This window comes from Calliopsis andreniformis, chromosome 9 (genome assembly GCF_051401765.1).
Source record: "Calliopsis andreniformis isolate RMS-2024a chromosome 9, iyCalAndr_principal, whole genome shotgun sequence".
Classification (NCBI taxonomy): domain Eukaryota; kingdom Metazoa; phylum Arthropoda; class Insecta; order Hymenoptera; family Andrenidae; genus Calliopsis; species Calliopsis andreniformis.
The window spans coordinates 3,922,439-3,941,306 of NC_135070.1; the positions used below are offsets into that span (position 1 = coordinate 3,922,439).

At 32.5% G+C, this 18,868-nt stretch overlaps 2 protein-coding genes across 3 annotated transcripts; both read left to right on the forward strand.

Moving 5' to 3' along the window:
* Positions 1-766: 766 nt before the first annotated feature.
* Positions 767-11,034, forward strand: Nrt (Neurotactin). Of its 2 annotated transcripts, none has more exons than XM_076385290.1 (7): positions 767-892; positions 3,525-3,746; positions 5,056-5,250; positions 5,640-5,853; positions 6,317-6,806; positions 7,925-8,593; positions 8,690-11,034. In XM_076385290.1, the coding sequence occupies exons 2-7, from the start codon at positions 3,534-3,536 to the stop codon at positions 9,075-9,077; spliced, it is 2,169 nt and encodes a 722-aa protein (XP_076241405.1). In that variant the 5' UTR covers positions 767-892; positions 3,525-3,533; the 3' UTR covers positions 9,078-11,034. The 2 variants fall into 2 exon arrangements, with proteins under 2 accessions (XP_076241405.1, XP_076241406.1); XM_076385291.1 differs by having other exon boundaries at positions 6,320-6,806.
* Positions 11,035-11,854: 820 nt separating this feature from the next.
* LOC143182954 (uncharacterized) lies at positions 11,855-18,534 on the forward strand. The gene is made up of 10 exons (XM_076384291.1): positions 11,855-12,177; positions 13,056-13,348; positions 13,427-13,615; positions 13,711-14,268; positions 14,339-14,514; positions 14,593-14,671; positions 14,742-15,065; positions 15,151-15,656; positions 15,740-15,972; positions 16,234-18,534. The coding sequence occupies exons 2-10, from the start codon at positions 13,142-13,144 to the stop codon at positions 16,512-16,514; spliced, it is 2,553 nt and encodes an 850-aa protein (XP_076240406.1). The 5' UTR covers positions 11,855-12,177; positions 13,056-13,141; the 3' UTR covers positions 16,515-18,534.
* Positions 18,535-18,868: the final 334 nt, after the last annotated feature.

Sequence of the window (18,868 nt, forward strand, 5' to 3'; positions counted from 1 at the left end):
ATATTAAAAATGAAATCTTTATTACCATTTGCAAAGGACTATAATTGTTTAACTAGCTATTATTTCATGAAATACATCATTTGCGATGTCTTTTATCGTGTAAAGAATTTTATATTTTAATTTATATGAAAATGTACACAGATAAAGGCTTATGCATGCGCATTAAACAGTATCTACATCTACACATTTTATAGGTTAGGTTTAAAGAACAACAAAAGTTCCTAATTTTCACCATCGAAGGTTATTAATATTCGTATGTCAATGTATTTACATAATAACAATATTAATAACAAGAATAATAACAACAGAAACAAAAACTACAGTTGTTGTTTATTAGTTTTACAACAATATTAGCATGTCAACAATTTCGGAACAGCTTGAACGGAAAAACATCAATACTAATAATACATAATATACAATATTACACTAGTAAACAATGTATAATATTATATAACATAAAACAAAATTTCATAATAATTGTAGATATCATAACATTAGGTTGAGAATTGAAATAATTTGTTTGCAATATGCAGCTTTCAAAACGAAGTGACCGCGCAGCCAGGTTAACCAATAGAAAGCATGCATTGTGTTTAAAGAGTGGTGGGGGAAGACTCATAGTGGAATCGTAGGACGACAGTCGAGGTAGGCACGCGCTTGGCGTCATCCAGGATTCAGGCTGTGACATTTGCGGTGTATCAAATTGTTTCCGTAAAATCTGAAGATCATATCCGTGAATCGTCTCACAATCGACGAAGTGATTGTTACTGGCATTGTGAACGTGTCTACAACGATACCGGCTTCTTTTTCACGTGAGGTACGATAAACCCGTGATAGAAAGAATATATATCTGCGAAATTCAGTGGCGTCCTTTTTCAGTACCCTCCGGAAGAGCGTGAGTATTTACAAACGTTTGTTTACCTGTTTACAATGCGATTTATACGATTCGTACAACGATGAACAAATTGCACAGAGTCGTAGATGTGCTGCTGACTTTAGACGTTAAAGAAATTGCTGAACGTTTATGAAAATATATTTTTAAGCTGCGGCTGTTAGTTTGATAGAAAGGGTTCAACATAGCATGGTCGAAAGTTTATGAGAATTCTGAAAATAAAGATAGCATCTGTTTTGAATTGAGTAAAATTAGTGTGGATAAAGGTTAACGCGTTAATTGGTAAAATACGTGTTCACTTGAGAGTTTTTCACGATAGTTGTTCTCAATTGTGTTTTCAAATTGCGTATCTACTTCTAGTTATTTCACATTGTTGCTCTCTACGAACACTTAGTAGGAGGGTATATTTGCAAATTTCACTCTCAAGAGCAGTTCACGATAATTTTAATCTGAAATGAACACGTACCCTTACGACTACATGTTTCGCAACAGATATTACTATTTAAATAACGTTAACTTGGAATTATTTAGCCAAAAAATTTAGAAATGAAATAGATAGTCGGACAAAGGTAACAGAACGCGTTATACCGTACGTGTAAGCTATTGCTACAAAAGAGAAAGTGGTAGACGCATTTGTTTCGAAGTTTCGGAACTGCACCGTAGCGACTGTGCGTGAGACGTAATATGTATAAAGGGGCTGAAAAGCTAGGGGACGAGATGCAAACAAAGAGTCGCTTTACATTTCAGGCGGCAAAATTTCATTCGATCGAATTTTCATGCGACGCGACCGGCTGCTGTCCCCACCTACTACTATTCGAGTGTAACGTTTCTCCTAAACTGTTAAATAGAAAGGGCTTCTAATAAACAACCGTCGTAGGAAGGCTTAATATTATTTATAATGAATATAAATTTGAAGAAAAAGAGGATGAAAAGAGAGTGTAGAACGTACTTCAACTAGATTGTGAACTTTTATTATCCTTAATTCTTAATTCTTGTTTGATATATTTACTATAGCCTCTTCGCTAACAACATATTCCGTTATAAAACCGTATATAATTCAAACCGATAATACATTTATGCAGGATATAAATATAGATGTATTACATCGAATTAAAGTTTGCTCATGCTCTTTGATATATTTATTAAAAAATGTTACTTACATGCGCGTTTAATTCCTTGGGTTTTTATGACGAGTTTGATTCATCCTATTTGCATGGTATTGCAAACTAAACGAAAATCCACGGGGTTAAATATACTATTTAGTAATTAATATTTGAGTACTCTATTTTTTCAGACTTATCGGTTTCTCTGCCCTACTTAATCCCTTTATATTTTCTGACGAGATATTTCGCGACCAGATACCGATTATTTAACATTTCCGAACAAATATTTTGCGAATGGATATCGACTATTTGCACAAAGTTTCGTTCGGTATTTTTTTATTTATTGTCGGCAATATTTTTGCAGGGAAGCATCGTAAACTCAAACGAAGTGGATGTAGTTTATTTGGATTTTTTTCTCTCGATTTTACATAGCGTACAATGTTCTTCTAGTAAATCACAAATAATTTCTTATTATGCCTTCACTGCATGGTTAATTTCTTTTTTTAATTTTCATCTTAACAAATATTTTCAGTGTTTAAGCTTGAAATTAAATTGAATTACATCTTCCTCTTTTACTATTTCTTCACATATTTATGATATTATATTTGTTTTATGTTTTTATGCAGGTGGTATATTACGATTACAAATATCGTATTTACGTGTCTGTTTACATGTATTATTTTCCACGTTAGTTGGATAGCAATGAATTTCCTAGTCAACAGGAAAATTTGTATGAAGTAAAAAGCAAACTATCTATGATTAGACTCCTGAAGGCAATAGGTAGGCTCAGAGAGCAATGCCATCCGATCGATCGGTTTACGTCTGGGCGTCCCGACGCCAGCTGCAACGCTTACTGCGTACAGGCAGATTCATATTATGGTTTCCTCGCGCGTTTTTCCAGCAAATCCTCAAATCGTTAACTGTATTTTCCGCGATATATTCTTCTCTGAATGCCTTAATTTGTTATTTCAAACTTTCAGTTAAATTTATTTTTCGTTGAAATATCTCTTTTACAATTTTTAGTTTCCATATCTAACATATTTTTAATCATGTAATAATGCAAAAGACAAAACACGCGGTGCAAGGATAAATTTAATATTGCCTTCTTTTGTAAGTAACGTAGTACTTATTGCCTTCGTCTAAATATTCATTATAACTTAGTAACTTGATATAAGCAATATGTTTATAGTAAGCAAAAGATTTATGTTACTGATTCGATTTTGTGATGACGTGTATGAGGGTGAGGTAGAATGAGAAAGTAGTTCCAAGAAATAAACAAGATATGAAATTGTGATGAGAATGAATTGTCATCAAATGAACTGAATAGAAACAAAATTCTTATATTATTAAATACTTATTAAATAAGTATTAAATAACATTTACTATCATCTACAGTTTTGTTTCTATTTACTCTACTTTACGGTACCTGCTTTAAAATTATCGTCAAATTCTTGTTCAACGTGTATAGGAGAACTGAAAATGGAGAAATGATTAAATTTAATTTAATTCAATTCGCATTGGTCGATTTTTAGCATTAAAGCATGAGTCAAAAGGATCAAGAGAAAAGTATGGATAAGAAGGAAATTGTGGAGGAGGAGAGGGAGAAGATGCTGAACGCTGAGAATACGAAGCACACCGTATCATCGACCGCACCAGACTCGGAATCCGAGGAACAGAAGCCTAAGAAGAAAATACCAATCGGTGGTATTAAGATGCCCGGCTTTTGTCGTACAAAGAGCAAGGAACCCTGCAAAGTAATTCTCAATAATTTTCTTATTCGTTTACGGTCAACGATCCCCGATTTCGAAGCAGTTGTGGTAGAAAGCATGAAAGAACGATCTGGTTTACGAAAAGAATTCATTTGTCCTATATAAATTCAGATGAATAATAAAGTATAAAAAATTAATAAATCAAAAGGAGACAAATTTGAAGAACATATTTTAAGAAATATTGTTTTTGGAGAAAAACGGCACTAACAATTTGTTTAATAAAATATATCTAATTGCAATTGAAATTTTAAGATCAATTTTGAAATGACGTTGAATTTTTTGAATACGAAATTTTGTATGAAAATATTTTAGATTTATTTTTGGAAAAAGAATTTGTTTCATATTTTCTCTTTTCTTTTCTGGATTGTATCATTTATAATACGAGAGTTTGATATATATGAAAATATTTTATATATGAGAAAATAGTTAGACTTCAATTTGGAAATAATGAATCTAAAATTTAGTCCAATGTATACTACACGTATAATTTTTATAGCAACATTTCTTTTAAAAAAAATTGTACTTATATTTCATTAATGTTTTAAAAGTCTAAAGTAGTATGTTTTTTTAGAGAAAAGTACTAAATAGAAAGAAAAATATATTTCATTATTTAATTATAAAAAATTGCGTGATCCAATTAAGTTTTCATAATTTTCTAAATCCAGCAAATATTTTTTGTATTTAGTTTTTTAGTTCGTTTGCCCCAAAATTCAGCATACCTTATATGTTATGAATACATGTAAAGATGAGTAAATTTTAAGTGTTCAGGTGTATGTATTATCAGTCACGCAATCACAATTTTCAACATTGTACAGACCTGTATCTCAATGGATCACAATGCGGCAGGTTTAATTATTTTGAAGCATTATATTCGTATGGTTAATCAGAGACGGATGTAAATGAACAGAAGAGCGGTTTCCAAGCATTAAGTGCTGTTTCCTTCTGGTCGATTAACATCTGTTTACGACTAGAGGCGACTCCTGCTCAAAGAGCACCAGTTCCTGAAGTTACAAAAGCGTGTTCATGAGGGGTGCCCATAGCCCCGTAACGATTTTTTTTTTCCTGACATTAAACCAATGGGTGACGTCAGCCGAATCGTACACCTGGCATTATCGATCACGTGTCCTTTAAATAATGATAACATTATTGTAATGATGCTGACGATGATAGTGCTTCAAATATCGATTACAGCGCATGCAAAAAATAAGTCTTACTCTTTTTGGTAGTAAACTATTGTGTAGGTGTACGAAGAATTCGGATATTATTATCAGTTCTTTTTTTCCCATATTTTTAGGAGGATGATAATAAGCCCACGGAGTCGGGAGATAGTGAATTAACAGAAAAAAATGTTAAGGAAAACGAACAAAACGTGTCCTCAGAGAAGACAAACATGTCTAACAAGGATACAAAAGAAAAGGAAGGACGAAAGGGAATCTTCGATGCCATAAAATTGCCATTAGTTTCTGTTTTTCCCAGAAAGAAAAATAAGGTGATGATACTGTCATACAGTTTTATTTTTGATTTTCTAAATTACCATTGATTATGCATATTCCAGTAAAACACTGAAAATATAAATGAACAATTCTATAGATCGACAATAAATTAATTTGCCGAACGAATTATCACTAAACATTTAAGATGTACTTAAAAACACTCAAGCCACATATAATGTATACAATCCTGTTTCGAAGCATTCGAATTAGAGGTGTACTTAACAATTTGAAATGTGACGTAAAATATAAACCGTTAACACATTTTTAAATATATTTGTAATATGCTGTCAATGGTATAATATGAATTTTTTAATCTATTGTTATGTAGAGAAATGTTTACAGAATGAATTGTCATTAGTAAAAAAAAAAATTATATTCCTTTTAGGAAGCTGAAGTAGAATTGGGAACAACTGGAGCTGCTGGATTAGCTAGCGTCGAAACGCTTGATGATGGTGCAAGTGAAAAAAATCCTATTGGCAATGAGGATGGCATGGAAACTGTTCGACTCGATGTAGATGCTGCGGATGATATCGAGTCTCCTAAACAACATTTTCTATTCAATTGCACGTCTACTGCAACTAGGAATTTGCTTGTAATAAGTAAGTAGATTTATTTTTATTTGTATGTATTTTTATATAGGGTGTACCATTTCAAGTCTCGCACCCAATTATCTCCCAAACTATAGAATTTCGAAAAATGTTTAAAATAAAACTTACTGTTTCGCGGGAGGCATCTTATTGTGATCACTAATATACTTATATAATATTTTATTTAAGTAAACTACTAATACTATGTAATATTTTATTTGAGTAAACATGTAATCCATTCCGAGACAAATTCATTGATTTATACTTTAATCTTCCAAAGTCGTTCAAGATCTTTCAGTGCCGTTCAAAACCATGTATTTAAAATAAAAATACTTTTTCCAAGAAGTCGGTGTTTTTAAAAAATGTTATTGCAACTATCAAAATGTAATAAGATTATTAGAAACCTTTTTAAAAAATTTTATTTCACCGCAAATATATAGAAATTTAATTTAATCCTTATAATGTTTCACGATAGTAGTGACGCTATGCGTTTTAATATCTGTCATCATCTGCGTCGTCTGCTTCGGTCCAAGAAGAGGTACCACAGAACCAGTGAAGGATGGAAACTACGTCAAAGCTATCACCTCGTGTGGTCTTGTCCAAGGGGTAGCAGAAGACGGTGCATTCGCGTTTCGTGGAATTCCTTATGCAGTCCCACCGCTGGAAAATCGTCGTTGGCAAACAGCAGAACCTCTACGACGAATCGAACACTGCTGGACTAATACTTACTTAGCGCACAACTCTTCAGATGTCTGTTGGCAACGAGATTCTTCAGGTGGCGTAATTGGAAGCGAAGATTGTTTATATCTAGATGTTTTCACACCTGAAGTCAGATACGATTCACCGTTACCGGTAGTCGTTATGATCGGTGCGGAAACCCTCAGCGGTGGTTCTCCAGGTGTAATGCAGCCCTCTGCGAAACTGGCACGTGTTCGTGATATGGTCTTTGTTAGACCAAATTTCAGGTCAATATAAAATATTCCACACCTTTCTTATTAACTCTGACGATTCTTTCTTCATGTAAAATACGAGGATATTAGAAAAAGAAACAGCAAATTAAATATTTTCAAATGTAAGTATAGGAAGCCCCGTAACATGTATCCAATATTTCAGCAGCTAATTGAGTACTTAAAAGCAGTGAAAAAAGTTCATATAAATGTGTATCCTGCTTGACCTTGTTCATGAGATATGTGGGGATACTTGAAATCTATACTGTACACCCTATATTACGTATAGGTATAAGGTTTCAATAACTTCGGGGAACATTAAGAGGCATTGGAAGACTACTCATGGCGATGACAAGAAGTTTCCAGGCATGCATTGAAATGGAAGGTAGTGATTGTGATTCTGAGCATCTTCTATGGAGGTAATCAGATACGAAATAACAAACATAAAACATGCTATATCTCGTGAACAAGGTCAAACAGTATTTATATCTAATGAATTTTTTTCCTTCTTTTAAGTGCTGAATAAGTCTAAAGTATTGTCTATATTTTACAAAATACCATATAAAATTCAATAGAGATATAACTGATATATCATGTTTTTTCTACATTTACTACTGTTACCCTCCTTTCCCAATACACTTCTCAAATCGTTGCATCGATTTTGGTTATATTTTCAACGAGGAATGCATCACTTCGACCTCGTTATTTGAAGCGTTGTTCATCGCGAATTGATGTTCCTACATTTTTAAACATATCTACCAACTCATACACTCTTTTTTTGCCAATTCTTTTATAAATTTAGCATTCGTAATAAACGTAGCATTCTTTTATAAATTTCACAAGGCTTCACATCAAATTTACACAAGAAATCTAATGATTGTTCGTTGCTCCTTTACAGTCAAACAACCAAGAACACCGTTTATTTGTATGTTATTTTTCTGATTAAACACACTATGCCATTTATTGAATAGTATGAAAGCCTTTTCTAAGAATGTATTTTCCCCGCATGGAAATTTAAAAAATAAATTTTTTGGAGTATTTATTTTGTGGTATATTGTCAACTTGCTGTTACTTTTTGAAATACTCTCGTAATATTCTTATGTTAATTATATTAAAATACTTCTTTAATATTCTAGACTTGGAGTCTTTGGTTTCCTAGCTGCAGAACCACTCTCAAGATCAACGCATCCTCCTACATCTGGAAATTATGGACTGTCTGATATCATTGCTGCGCTTCATTGGGTTCATCTTAATATCGAAAATTTTGGTGGAAATAAAACGTCTGTGACCTTATGGGGTCACAGAGCAGGAGGAACTCTTGTTACGACGTTAGTTGGTACACGACGAGCAAAAGGACTATTTTCTAGAGTCTGGACATCCAGCGGTAGTGCAATATTCCCCGGAAGAGAATTGGCAGTTTCAGAAAAACTCAGCGAACAGTTTCTGAATTCCACAAGGTGTAGCGACGCTGCCTGTCTGCGAAGTAAAAGCGCTGAGGAATTAATGGATTCAGTTCCGGAGACTTGGCATTTAGGAAACGTTGGTCTTCCTGAGTCTAGGGAAGCGACATTGAAAAATAGACGACATGAATGGCTTGTTCTTGACGGCGCCATTCTTCAAGAGCCTGTAGGTGAAATTTGGGCAAAGGAAGAACTTCCCGTTAAAATTGTAATGGGTACAACGGCTCATGCTGGAACTCCTCTTAAATATCTTAACTCAAACACCACTCTTAATTCTACGCAAGTCGAAAAAATTGTAAGAGAATCTTTGTTGGGAACCACAGGCTTGGCTGATGAGGCTCTGAGGTTAGACTAAATTTTGATTTCTACATTTATTATAGATCATTCATCACTAGATGTAAAAATATAAATATACAATGGTTTTTTGTCATTCATTTTCAGTCGTTACAACGCAACATTAAAAGGTTTACTGAGCATGATTTCGGACATTCGTGTAATATGTCCACTGCTGACGGTCGCTCGAATGAAAACTAATATTCCATTTTATGTGGCAACCCAACCTCGTGGTGAACTTGCAGATCCTGATAGCGATGCCGCAGCAATACTTGGATCATATGCTGCACGTACACCCGCAGAAAAAAGACATGTTTCCGCAATGCAACAACTTTTCAATCATTACGTTTGGCATGGTGATGTAGTTCAAGCTGATCCTAATGGTGTAAAACGGGTACTTGTTGTTGGACAAGACACTCTTTCTGAACGTGACTATCCAAATTGCGATTTTTGGATAGAGAAAGATGTCGTTCCGTCTTACGGTAGAGTCGACTGAGCTTTTTTTGGTTGTGAGTTTAATGAAGATTTCAGAATTTTAGCCGGGCTCGAGATATTACTTACAGAAACAATTTTGACTTTCGAACTTCTCAAACTTACTGAGCTGTTTCTGAGACACTTGAAAGGAAAACCATGAATTGAGAATGTTCATCATCAATTCGAACCAGTGAGAGAAGAACGGAAATCATTTATTATATACATTATTCGTTCCCGAAACAGAAAGATGTAATTTTAATCTTCTATTTGAAGATTTGAGTTGTCGCAGCTACTTTTTTCTACGTAATCAAACAAGGTTAAATGATTAAGATAGTCTCTTGTAGTTTTATTACGCAATGTAGTATAAAAGTGCTCATACATAAAGGTTTTGTAAAATAATCGTAAAGGTACACGAGATGTATGGTTACTTTTTCTGGTTAAATTAAGTAAATTTTGAAAGTAAAATGTATTTAAGTTTTTGAGGAAAGTCAAATGTAAGTTTTGACAATAACTGTTTTGAAGTAAAATGAGCAGTGAATTAACAAGAATATTGAAAACAATTTTATAAATCTTTTGAGAGTAATCTAGTGGGTAATTGAAATAGTTATATTTTATGCAACGTATTTTATACTGTAACTATGTAATCAACATTTCGTGTTGCTTTTAAAAAAATTGATATTATTTATTGTACGAAGTAACGATAGACAAAGTACTTTATACGCAAACTGCATATTTATAATGCGATTTTTACCATTGAAGGATTGCCCAATTTTGTACTTAAACATTTAATAAGCGAAGAATATCTGGGCAAAAAAAAAAATATTTATTAATACAATTTTGAGAAATTACTGTTTAAATAATATAAAAAGAAATGCCTTTTTCTGAGATTGTTATTTTGCATAGAACTAAAACTTAGTCATAAATTATCCAAACTTTTCGAGAATTAGGAAGCATAAGTGCGTTGAATTACTTCACTTTGATATATATCGTTTTATGCACAGAAAAGGAGAGATAAAATACTATCGTTTTTATCAAACTGCCAGCTGTTTATATATTATTGGAGTATCTTCATAGATGATACTCGTGAATGTTTGTCTCTGTACATATATCGTCATTGCTCCCTGTTCTTTTAATTTTAAATATACGTAACAGTATTCCTGCTCGCGCAATCTTATAGAGCACGGAAGTCTAAAGGAGGCTTCTTATGGCACGTTATTTGGGAAGCTTGGCTCGGCTAATAATTAAGCGAACATGTTTGGGTAAGTAGAAACTTCTACGAGTCCGAATTTGCGAGTTGTATCTTTCCTTGGCTTGCTGAGTCTCGAATTTTGCAATAAGTTTGCCCAAGTTTCCACCCGCCGAGCCAGACAAGCTCGCCGAATCACGCACCGTGGGAAGCTTCCTTTAGATTTGATTTTTGATATTGTAAGACTGATTTTACATTTTGACATTCCATCTATATATGACTGTCTTTTATGTAAGTTTTATCTGAATAGCTCTGTAACGCAAAACCTTCCTTGTACATAAACAGTTCTGCTATATTACAGAACTAAAAAATGTTCAAGGAATATTTCATTAACTTCATTACTACAATACTATGCATATCTGTTAAAAATTCGTGATCATATCTATATTGTCGTAACATTAAAAAATGTATTGTAATTCGTATATTCGGATCTCAGAACCAAAATGTATTAAACCACACAGAAAACAAGTGGACTTAATGCACTCTGACTCTGAGGTCCAGATGTATCTATTTCTTTCAGTTTTAAAATTTTCTAGACTAGAAATTTCGTTTCTATATTTCTACAATCCATCATAAAACAATAATAAAGAATATATACATTCTTATTTATTTCTTCACAAACAGCACTTCCAAAAGTTTTGTATTAATTAATACAATCATTTTTAATTTACTATTAAAATGTTTTGTGTATTTGGTATTTAAAACAAAATAAAATAATGTTCACATTTTTAAGATAAAAAATGAAAGACTTATTTACTGCAAAAGAAAACGCAACAAGTATTTTTATTATAGTTATTAACATATATAATTTTTATTAAATAAATTTTTACCCTTTTTCTTCTGTTGATATAAGAAAATCAATTCAAATATTGATGAGTACTTTATCATCGTCGAATATATCTAATCGTAAATGTATAATTACCTACAAAAAAAGGAAAATTAAATTAGTATATTTCAAAAGGAATTTATTATCGAATAGAATATTAAATCTTGTTATGTAAGTAGGGATGAAATTTAACAACATTTACATCGTATTTCCTAAAATTGATATAAAAGAGATAAAACAGTAGAATTAAATTAATTTAAAATTATTTTAAATTTTAATTTGATTTAATTTAAATTTATAACTTTTATGTTTATTATATTCTCACGATTTATGACTATAAAATGTTTGTCTCGTTCAAAATGAATTTGAAAGAATATAAAATAATAATTTAAAAAATTATTACATAGCAATGAGTTTATAGTAAGAAAATATTGTACATATATTTTGAATATTACATACAGCTTTAATATCAGTAAGAATTTCTGTATAAATTTTGTAGTATTACATTTTGCTTTTATTCCTTTATGGTCAATTAGAAAGAAGAAAAATAATTACTTTCATAATTTATACTAATAGATCAAAGTCATACTAGAAGAAATTTTTCTTTCGGTTGCAATATTAATCTAAGCTTATTTTTGTGTATGCATTATTTCACTATTTCGTTGTTGAATCGAGATGTTTTGAGTACCACTGACGAAGAACGTGATTGATTAATCGTTTTTATGTATAGACGCAGTTGAGGATCACTGTATGGAATTCCTGACTACGCGGTCCACAATCTTACATTTTAGAGTTAGTGGAACAACGATAAGTACGACGTTGTATAGTGTTGTATAGCTGTCCCTTGATCAACAGGTAGCCCGCGTGCGGAATTCATTTTAAGTCGAACAAATCGTGTTCTGTTACGTGTACTCGCGAAAAATGCATTGAAACAGGCAGAAAAGAATACTAAGCATAGCCAACCGGTGAAAAAAATTCTATTTTTGAAAACGCCTGCAGAGTATACAAATAAATTCCTTGCATTCCAGCGTTGGTCCAGGCTCTCGTGAGGTCAGTATCTAGATGAGAATGTTACTTTTGTGATTACTCATTCGGTGACATCTCAGGAATGTGGTGAGCAAATTTACTTCTTCGTATGCCTCGCAATTTTTCCTTTCTTTCATCATTGTGCTTTTATAATGTTAAGCGTTTTTGCAAACCACGACCATTGTCAATTTTTGTTTTCCTATTTCCCGTTAAGCGCCGATACCTTTCAACTGACATCCCATTCCGTTCCGTAAAAAATGAACCATTATTTTAGGATTTATAAGTCTTGCTTTTGATTTACCTCGAGAATATTGCATCGTTTGCTTCATTTTAGTTTCACTTAAAAATTTTCGAATATTCCCGTGTAACAAACGTCACAGTAAGAAAAAAATTTTGATACGCGAAGAGACGAATTAAAATTGGTTTGGTTTGAATTCGTATCTATCGATTGCAATCACCTGTTAATTAAATGCTAACTTCACGAGAAATTTAAAAATGGTTGTAGAATAAGCGAATGGCATTTTGTCATGTATGAAATAAAAAATATATACTTGATTTAATGTATTTTACAATGTGTCATTATTGAAATGCGAACTTTTTTTTGCAATTATGATTATGAAATTAAAATATATCACATTCCTGAACTGTCTAATTTATTACAACCTTTCAAAATTTAGTTTAATGAATACAATACTATAATATACTCGTGGGTAATATTTGCATATGTAGTAAAGTACAATGTATTGTATACTAAAAGAAATACAACTGCATTTAAAAAGATTTCTTTTCTTACCTATATTACATGTAATTATTAATATTAATATTTTGAGAACTTCACTTTCTTTTTTGTTAACAATATTCTTAAAGTGAGTTCAATAATGAAATTATTTTTGATTTTACAGAAAACGTTTCACATTGTAGAATGTGTGGCATAGGTTGACAGAAAGTCAAGGTGTTGGATAATCCAAATGGATAACAAAAGCCCATTATGGCCCAACATCTACAGACACAGCATCAGCACGAATTTTTACCATTGTGCGATGTTCTATTTAACATAATTTCTCTTGCATCATATTTTTGTGACGTTGTTTTTGACTTTGCAATGGTATATGCTCTTGCTCATCATTCTGCAGCTTCTCCTATTCTTTTTCCTTTAAGTATCATTCTCATAATAACTTCGCTAGTTATTTCTCAGGTCAGTTTTCAATTTATATTAAATATTTATGTTTGCTTACAATATTATTAATGCATTCCTCTGTTTTATTAATTTCAGATCATTAGTGTACGATGGTATTTATGGGGTGCCAGGGGCAAATTAACTGGTAAGAATATAAATGAGAAAAAAGAAAATGGTAACTGGACCATTTGGTGTGTACTGTTACTTCATTCTACTCAAGTTGGAGTACTTTGGAGATATTTCAAGCTATTTATTCCAGTTAATTTAACTTATGTTAAACATGAGGTAAGTTTTCATTTTCAATTTTATGAAAGAAACACAATTTCTTATGTCATTGGATTTTTAATTTGTATACGATGTGTGACTTTTAATGTTATCAGGTGAGGGAACTTTGTGTATTACGTCTTGTTCATGCATTCTGTGAAGCTGCTCCAATGTTGCTGCTGCAATTGTATCTCTTGTCAGTTGGAATTAATAGTGAGTCAAACACAGACATTGAAAAGGAAAAAGAAAGTGAAAGTAGGGATAGCGACAAATTAGCAAAATTAACTGCTGTATCTGCTGGACTCTCTTTGTGGAGTGTTTGTTGGGCAGTGGCTAGTTTTAGTAAAGGCGCAGCACGTCTTCGTAATTTAGAACGTTTAGTGTTAACATGGCTAGGTGTGCTGGCACAACTAGCATGGCGGTTAGGAACTGTAAGTGCTAGAGTAGGAGTGTTGGTAGCTTACGCTTCACTCTATGGTGGTCAGTGGTTGTTAATAGTCATGGCCCTTCACTGGCTATCAATGTTGATGTGGTTGCTGCTTACACCAGATGGTCTTTTTCATGGTGGTGAACATTTGCCTGTATTAAGAAAAACATTTTTGGCTTCACTTCTTGCATTTGTTTATATATTTGCATATGTAAATTTACATGAAACAAATCATCGTCAAAAAATGGTAAGTATTCGAAATTTAATGTTTTTTTAGCAATATTGTTCTTGTGAATAATTGCAATGTATCTGCATAGGTAATATTTTATACAGTAATGTTTTTGGAAAACAGTCTGTTGATTGGTGTATGGATAGTGGGCGTTAACAGAAGTGATCTTCTTCCACACCAACATCATCCAAACCCTGTAACTTTAGTACTTACGCTCTTAGCTTTATTTTTTGGTGGTATGTTTTTCATGGGTCTTTATTACAGGTAATTACAGAATTCATATCTTTAACTAATTCATTTTATGAAACATATATTCAAATAATTTCATATGTGTAATCTTAGGTTTTTTCATGTAAGAAGATTGAGGTATGAAGCTGGTGGTCGAATGACAGCCTCAAATCTTACAACACTGCCAAATCAGGTATGAAAGTAAGGAAATAAAAAGAACTAGGAATGTAATAAATTTTACATTTAAAATATAATGTTTACAGGATAATTTAGAAGAAAAACAAATAGAATACACAGAAGACAAGAAAGTAAATGTGAGTGTGGGAATGAGGAGGGTTAAATTGAGTAACAGTGGAATACCGGGAGTATTTAACTGTCGTTTTGCTAATCCTACTGTAGTAAATCCAAATCGAAAAAAAAAGAAACCAACTACATTTGTGCCCCCTCCACCACCTCAATCTCAAACAGGCACTGTGACAGCTATTAACACAGTAGGAGATGCAAAACTGTGGCTGGGTATGAATAATAGTTCACGTCAGTTAATTCCATTCTGGAAGAAAGCTGTAACTTCTTCCAGTGCGATACAGGTAGTAAATTAGTTTTTACCTTAAATTTGTATATTTATTGAAACTTTCTTTATCTTATACTAGTTAATTTATGATTTTGAGGTAGAATGGTCACTTGAACGAGCAAAAGTTGAAAACAGATACTGGAAGTGGCGGTAGTTCGTTAAGTGTTAATTTGATAAGAGAAAAACTTCAAGAAAAAAAGCAACAGCAATTGCGAGAATTACGAGCCATACAAGAAGAAATAAAAGAAGGAAAATTATTCCCTCCACCTTCAGCTTCAGCATCATCGTTCTCATCATCGCTTGTATCAAACCAACAACCACCACCTAATACGAAATTGCATACTTCGCCTAGTTCTCCTTTATTTACATCTGCTCCGTCAGTAGTCGATCAAAATGGTGGAGTTACCTTATCTTCATGGCCACCAGTAAAAATGCATTGTCTTTTACCTCCACCACCATCTTCTTCATACTATCCAAACGTTCATCCTTCGAATTCATGGAGGACTACGCTAAGGGAACGAGCAGATACACCAGAAATTTTACTTGCACCACGGTGTCTTCCTCATCATTATTCCCATTGGGCGCCATCTTCCCACGTTAACCATAGGTAACTATACATCCAAAATACTTATTTAAGTATTTATTATAATTGAATGACAAGGTAAATAATGAAAGAAGAATACATAATAGATTGCGTTCAAGTCAAAACGGAGGAGAGGACAGTTCCAAAGGCGAGGGAGAAGTAGAAGGTGAAATTAGCGATATGGAAGGCAGTCAAGTATCATTGCCTCGAAGTTACACACTGCCTCGTGAATTTAAGTATAATCATCCAAACAATACTGCCAGAGAACGGGAGCGACGTGCAGGAAACAACAAAGTGTCAGCCTCACGTTTTTATTTGCCCTCTACCAATAGTTCTGATGGTAGGTATACTTTGAAATATTTTTATTCTTATCGATATAGAATAGTGAGTTCAAAAAATAAGTAGTAGTAAATATATTATATGTAATTTGATAAAAAGAATTATCAATCTATTTATCCTGCATTAATTTAAAGGACTCCTCAAAGAAAATTAATCGTATTTTTTAAAAGTTATTCTTAAAAATTATGTTTTAAAATCAATGTTATCCTATGTAATTTTAAACATTACAAAATATGTTTCATTTGTATATTCATCTGCTCAGGAGATGTAGATAGCGCGGATAACGAAGATGAAACGGATTCTGAAGTACATTTTCGTATGAAGAACAATCACAGACCTAATGAACATGGCGAAACGCAGCAACAACTACAACAACCACAATACACATTTGAAGACAGTAATAAAAACGAATTTTTACATACTAATATGGATTCTACAGCAGCCGCTATAATTTCAGGAAATTCTTACTTAAATAATTCTCAAGGCTTGCTACGTCCAAATCAGTTATTCAGAAATAGGGTTAAACACGAAACAAAACTTTGAGGATTCTGTTTTTAATAGCATGTCTTCAGAGATTGTATAGTAGTTAATTGAAGACTCGAAACAAAAAAGACTGTACAAGTACTATTTTTATAAAATAATTTCACTTTTTATTTACATATATGAAGTGCCTTATAACATACTATGTCCAAATTGATATTCCTAAGATAGGAAGCAAAAATGGACACGGATCTTTGAATTTTGACAAAGTATTTGTCGTAATTTGGTATCATGATACTTGTTCCTTGTGATTATAAAAATGCTCTTCTATGTACAAACTTAAGATGTGTCAGATAACCGTGTATGTGTTTATTTAAGTGATCAGATTTTAGAAATTAGTTACAGTAATGTCTCGATCGAGTACCGCAGTTCAGGTCTGGGGCCTCGATCGTGACTGGTAAGCCGGGGCTACAACGCGTGATGGTCGAGCCATTGCGAGCAACAAACGAGCCATCACATGTCACATATCATAGAACAGGGATTGCTCGCTATTGATACATGGCTCGTGGATCGCCTAAAAACAGTAAATGAGCACAATGCAAAAGGTCTATTCGGTTTCCTTTGTTTTTACCGCGATGATGTTTATTTATGGTGCATTCGGACTAAACGAGTAAGATTAAGAGCATTCATTCGGATTTGTTTGTTGTGTAAAAGTGTCCGACTAATGCAAGCAAATGTTCGTGTAGATTAGAAGGAACATTCATAGTGCATTTGAACACGTTCGATTTCTGATCTCGCGAGCAATCGACAAATGATGATGAAGGAATACTTCTGTTATTGCTCCGAGTTCAGGGGATGGTCTCTGAAATCAATCAGATTCGCATTATTTCCAGAGATGATCCGGGCTATGAAAAGTGCTTGAATCTTGCTAAAGTGAGGAAAAAATGAGCGTTCACTCGCTTGATCTAAACGCACCATTGAGCGAACGGCACGATAGCGTTGAGCAAAAAGAAAGAATTTACTCGACAGTTGACGTTCGAAAACAATAGAAACATAGAAAAGAAAGATTGGACTTACGTAAAAATTAAGAAGTGAAAAAAGTCAAATTCTTCATTTGTCATAGAATTTCCACACAAGTGACAACAATCGATTCCTTATGTTCTCCTGGCGAATATAACATAAAAAAACGGTATGATTCCGATTGTTTACAACAGAATTAAATACGAATTGATTTGCAAAATTAAAGGTCTTGTTTGTCCCTGCATAGAATGATGTGAACAGTGTTTCCATGGACTAATTTGCTATTTTTTAGCCTTTAAATGTGTATATAATATTTATTTTATGTTTATTATTACGTAACTATTCAAACTATTTATAAGTTGAAAAAATAACGCAAAAGAAATTTATATATACTGTTCTAAATGTATGTATGAACATTTGTTTTCTGTAACTTTAATGTCTCTTTTCGAAATCAACTTGGTTTCGCCAAAAATAAAACTGTACAGAAGTATATTATGACTTGTGCGAACATGAGTTTGGAGTACAGACGTGATTTCTTACAGTTTCAAAAAACTCTTTCACGTCGGTGTAACAACATTTAATTGTAAATCCACATTGTACTGTAAACCTAAAAAGACAAATCTTTTACAAAATATCAACGCAACGATCATACTCTAATATTTGATACGCGTTAGATACCTTTGCATTGCATGCCTGCAGTACCCTAGACTTAGACCTTTAATTCTGCAAATCAAAAGAATTGGAGAATACAAAGAATCGATTAGAGTTACTTGCATAAAAATCCGATAGCAAAATTTTCCACTTTTTAATACCAACTCTTATTTTTATCTTTCATGTTCCCATTATTTTCGTGGGGAAATAGTGGGGATAGAGGTAGTTTTTTATCGTTATGCCCCAAATGAGTCTCGATCGAGTAAATACTGTATATAGAATTTAGTATTAATATAGTTATTTTATAATTATACAATTTTTTTAAAATAAATTATTGATTCTTTTGATTGTACTTTATTAAAAAATACACAACATGCATCATTAAAAAAGTACCGAGTTTAAAAAGACGCTAATCTAAACCTGTAAAACATTCAAATTAATATTTATTTTGAAAAATAGAAAAATAGATGTTTAAATTTTTATTATAATATATCAAATTTATGTAAAGTAGTATCAGTCTCTTCTTCATATCTATTGTATATAATTTTCTTATGTAGCATACTTATTTTTTGTACTACAGCTTATTCTAATGTACGCATTTCAGATATATTTATTAATAGAATATTATGCATGTTTTTTGTTTTCCATTAATAAGAAATTTTTCAATAAAAATTGGTAAAATTCTTCATTTTGACAACAAAAATATTTATTAGTCTTTTTACAAATATAAATTGGTAAGTATAAAT

What these genes read in the sequence shown, in the direction of transcription:
- Nrt (XM_076385290.1), top strand. Translation starts at nt 3,534, where the DNA reads ATGAGTCAAAAGGATCAAGAGAAAAGTATGGATAAGAAGGAAATTGTG. An exon ending in TTCCCAGAAAGAAAAATAAG is followed by an intron (nt 5,251 to 5,639) that starts GTGATGATACTG and finishes TATTCCTTTTAG; the next exon opens with GAAGCTGAAGTAGAATTGGG. An exon ending in TTGGCTGATGAGGCTCTGAG is followed by an intron (nt 8,594 to 8,689) that starts GTTAGACTAAAT and finishes ATTCATTTTCAG; the next exon opens with TCGTTACAACGCAACATTAA.
- LOC143182954 (XM_076384291.1), top strand. Translation starts at nt 13,142, where the DNA reads ATGGCCCAACATCTACAGACACAGCATCAGCACGAATTTTTACCATTG. An exon ending in CAAATCATCGTCAAAAAATG is followed by an intron (nt 14,269 to 14,338) that starts GTAAGTATTCGA and finishes GTATCTGCATAG; the next exon opens with GTAATATTTTATACAGTAAT. An exon ending in CTTCTTCCAGTGCGATACAG is followed by an intron (nt 15,066 to 15,150) that starts GTAGTAAATTAG and finishes ATTTTGAGGTAG; the next exon opens with AATGGTCACTTGAACGAGCA.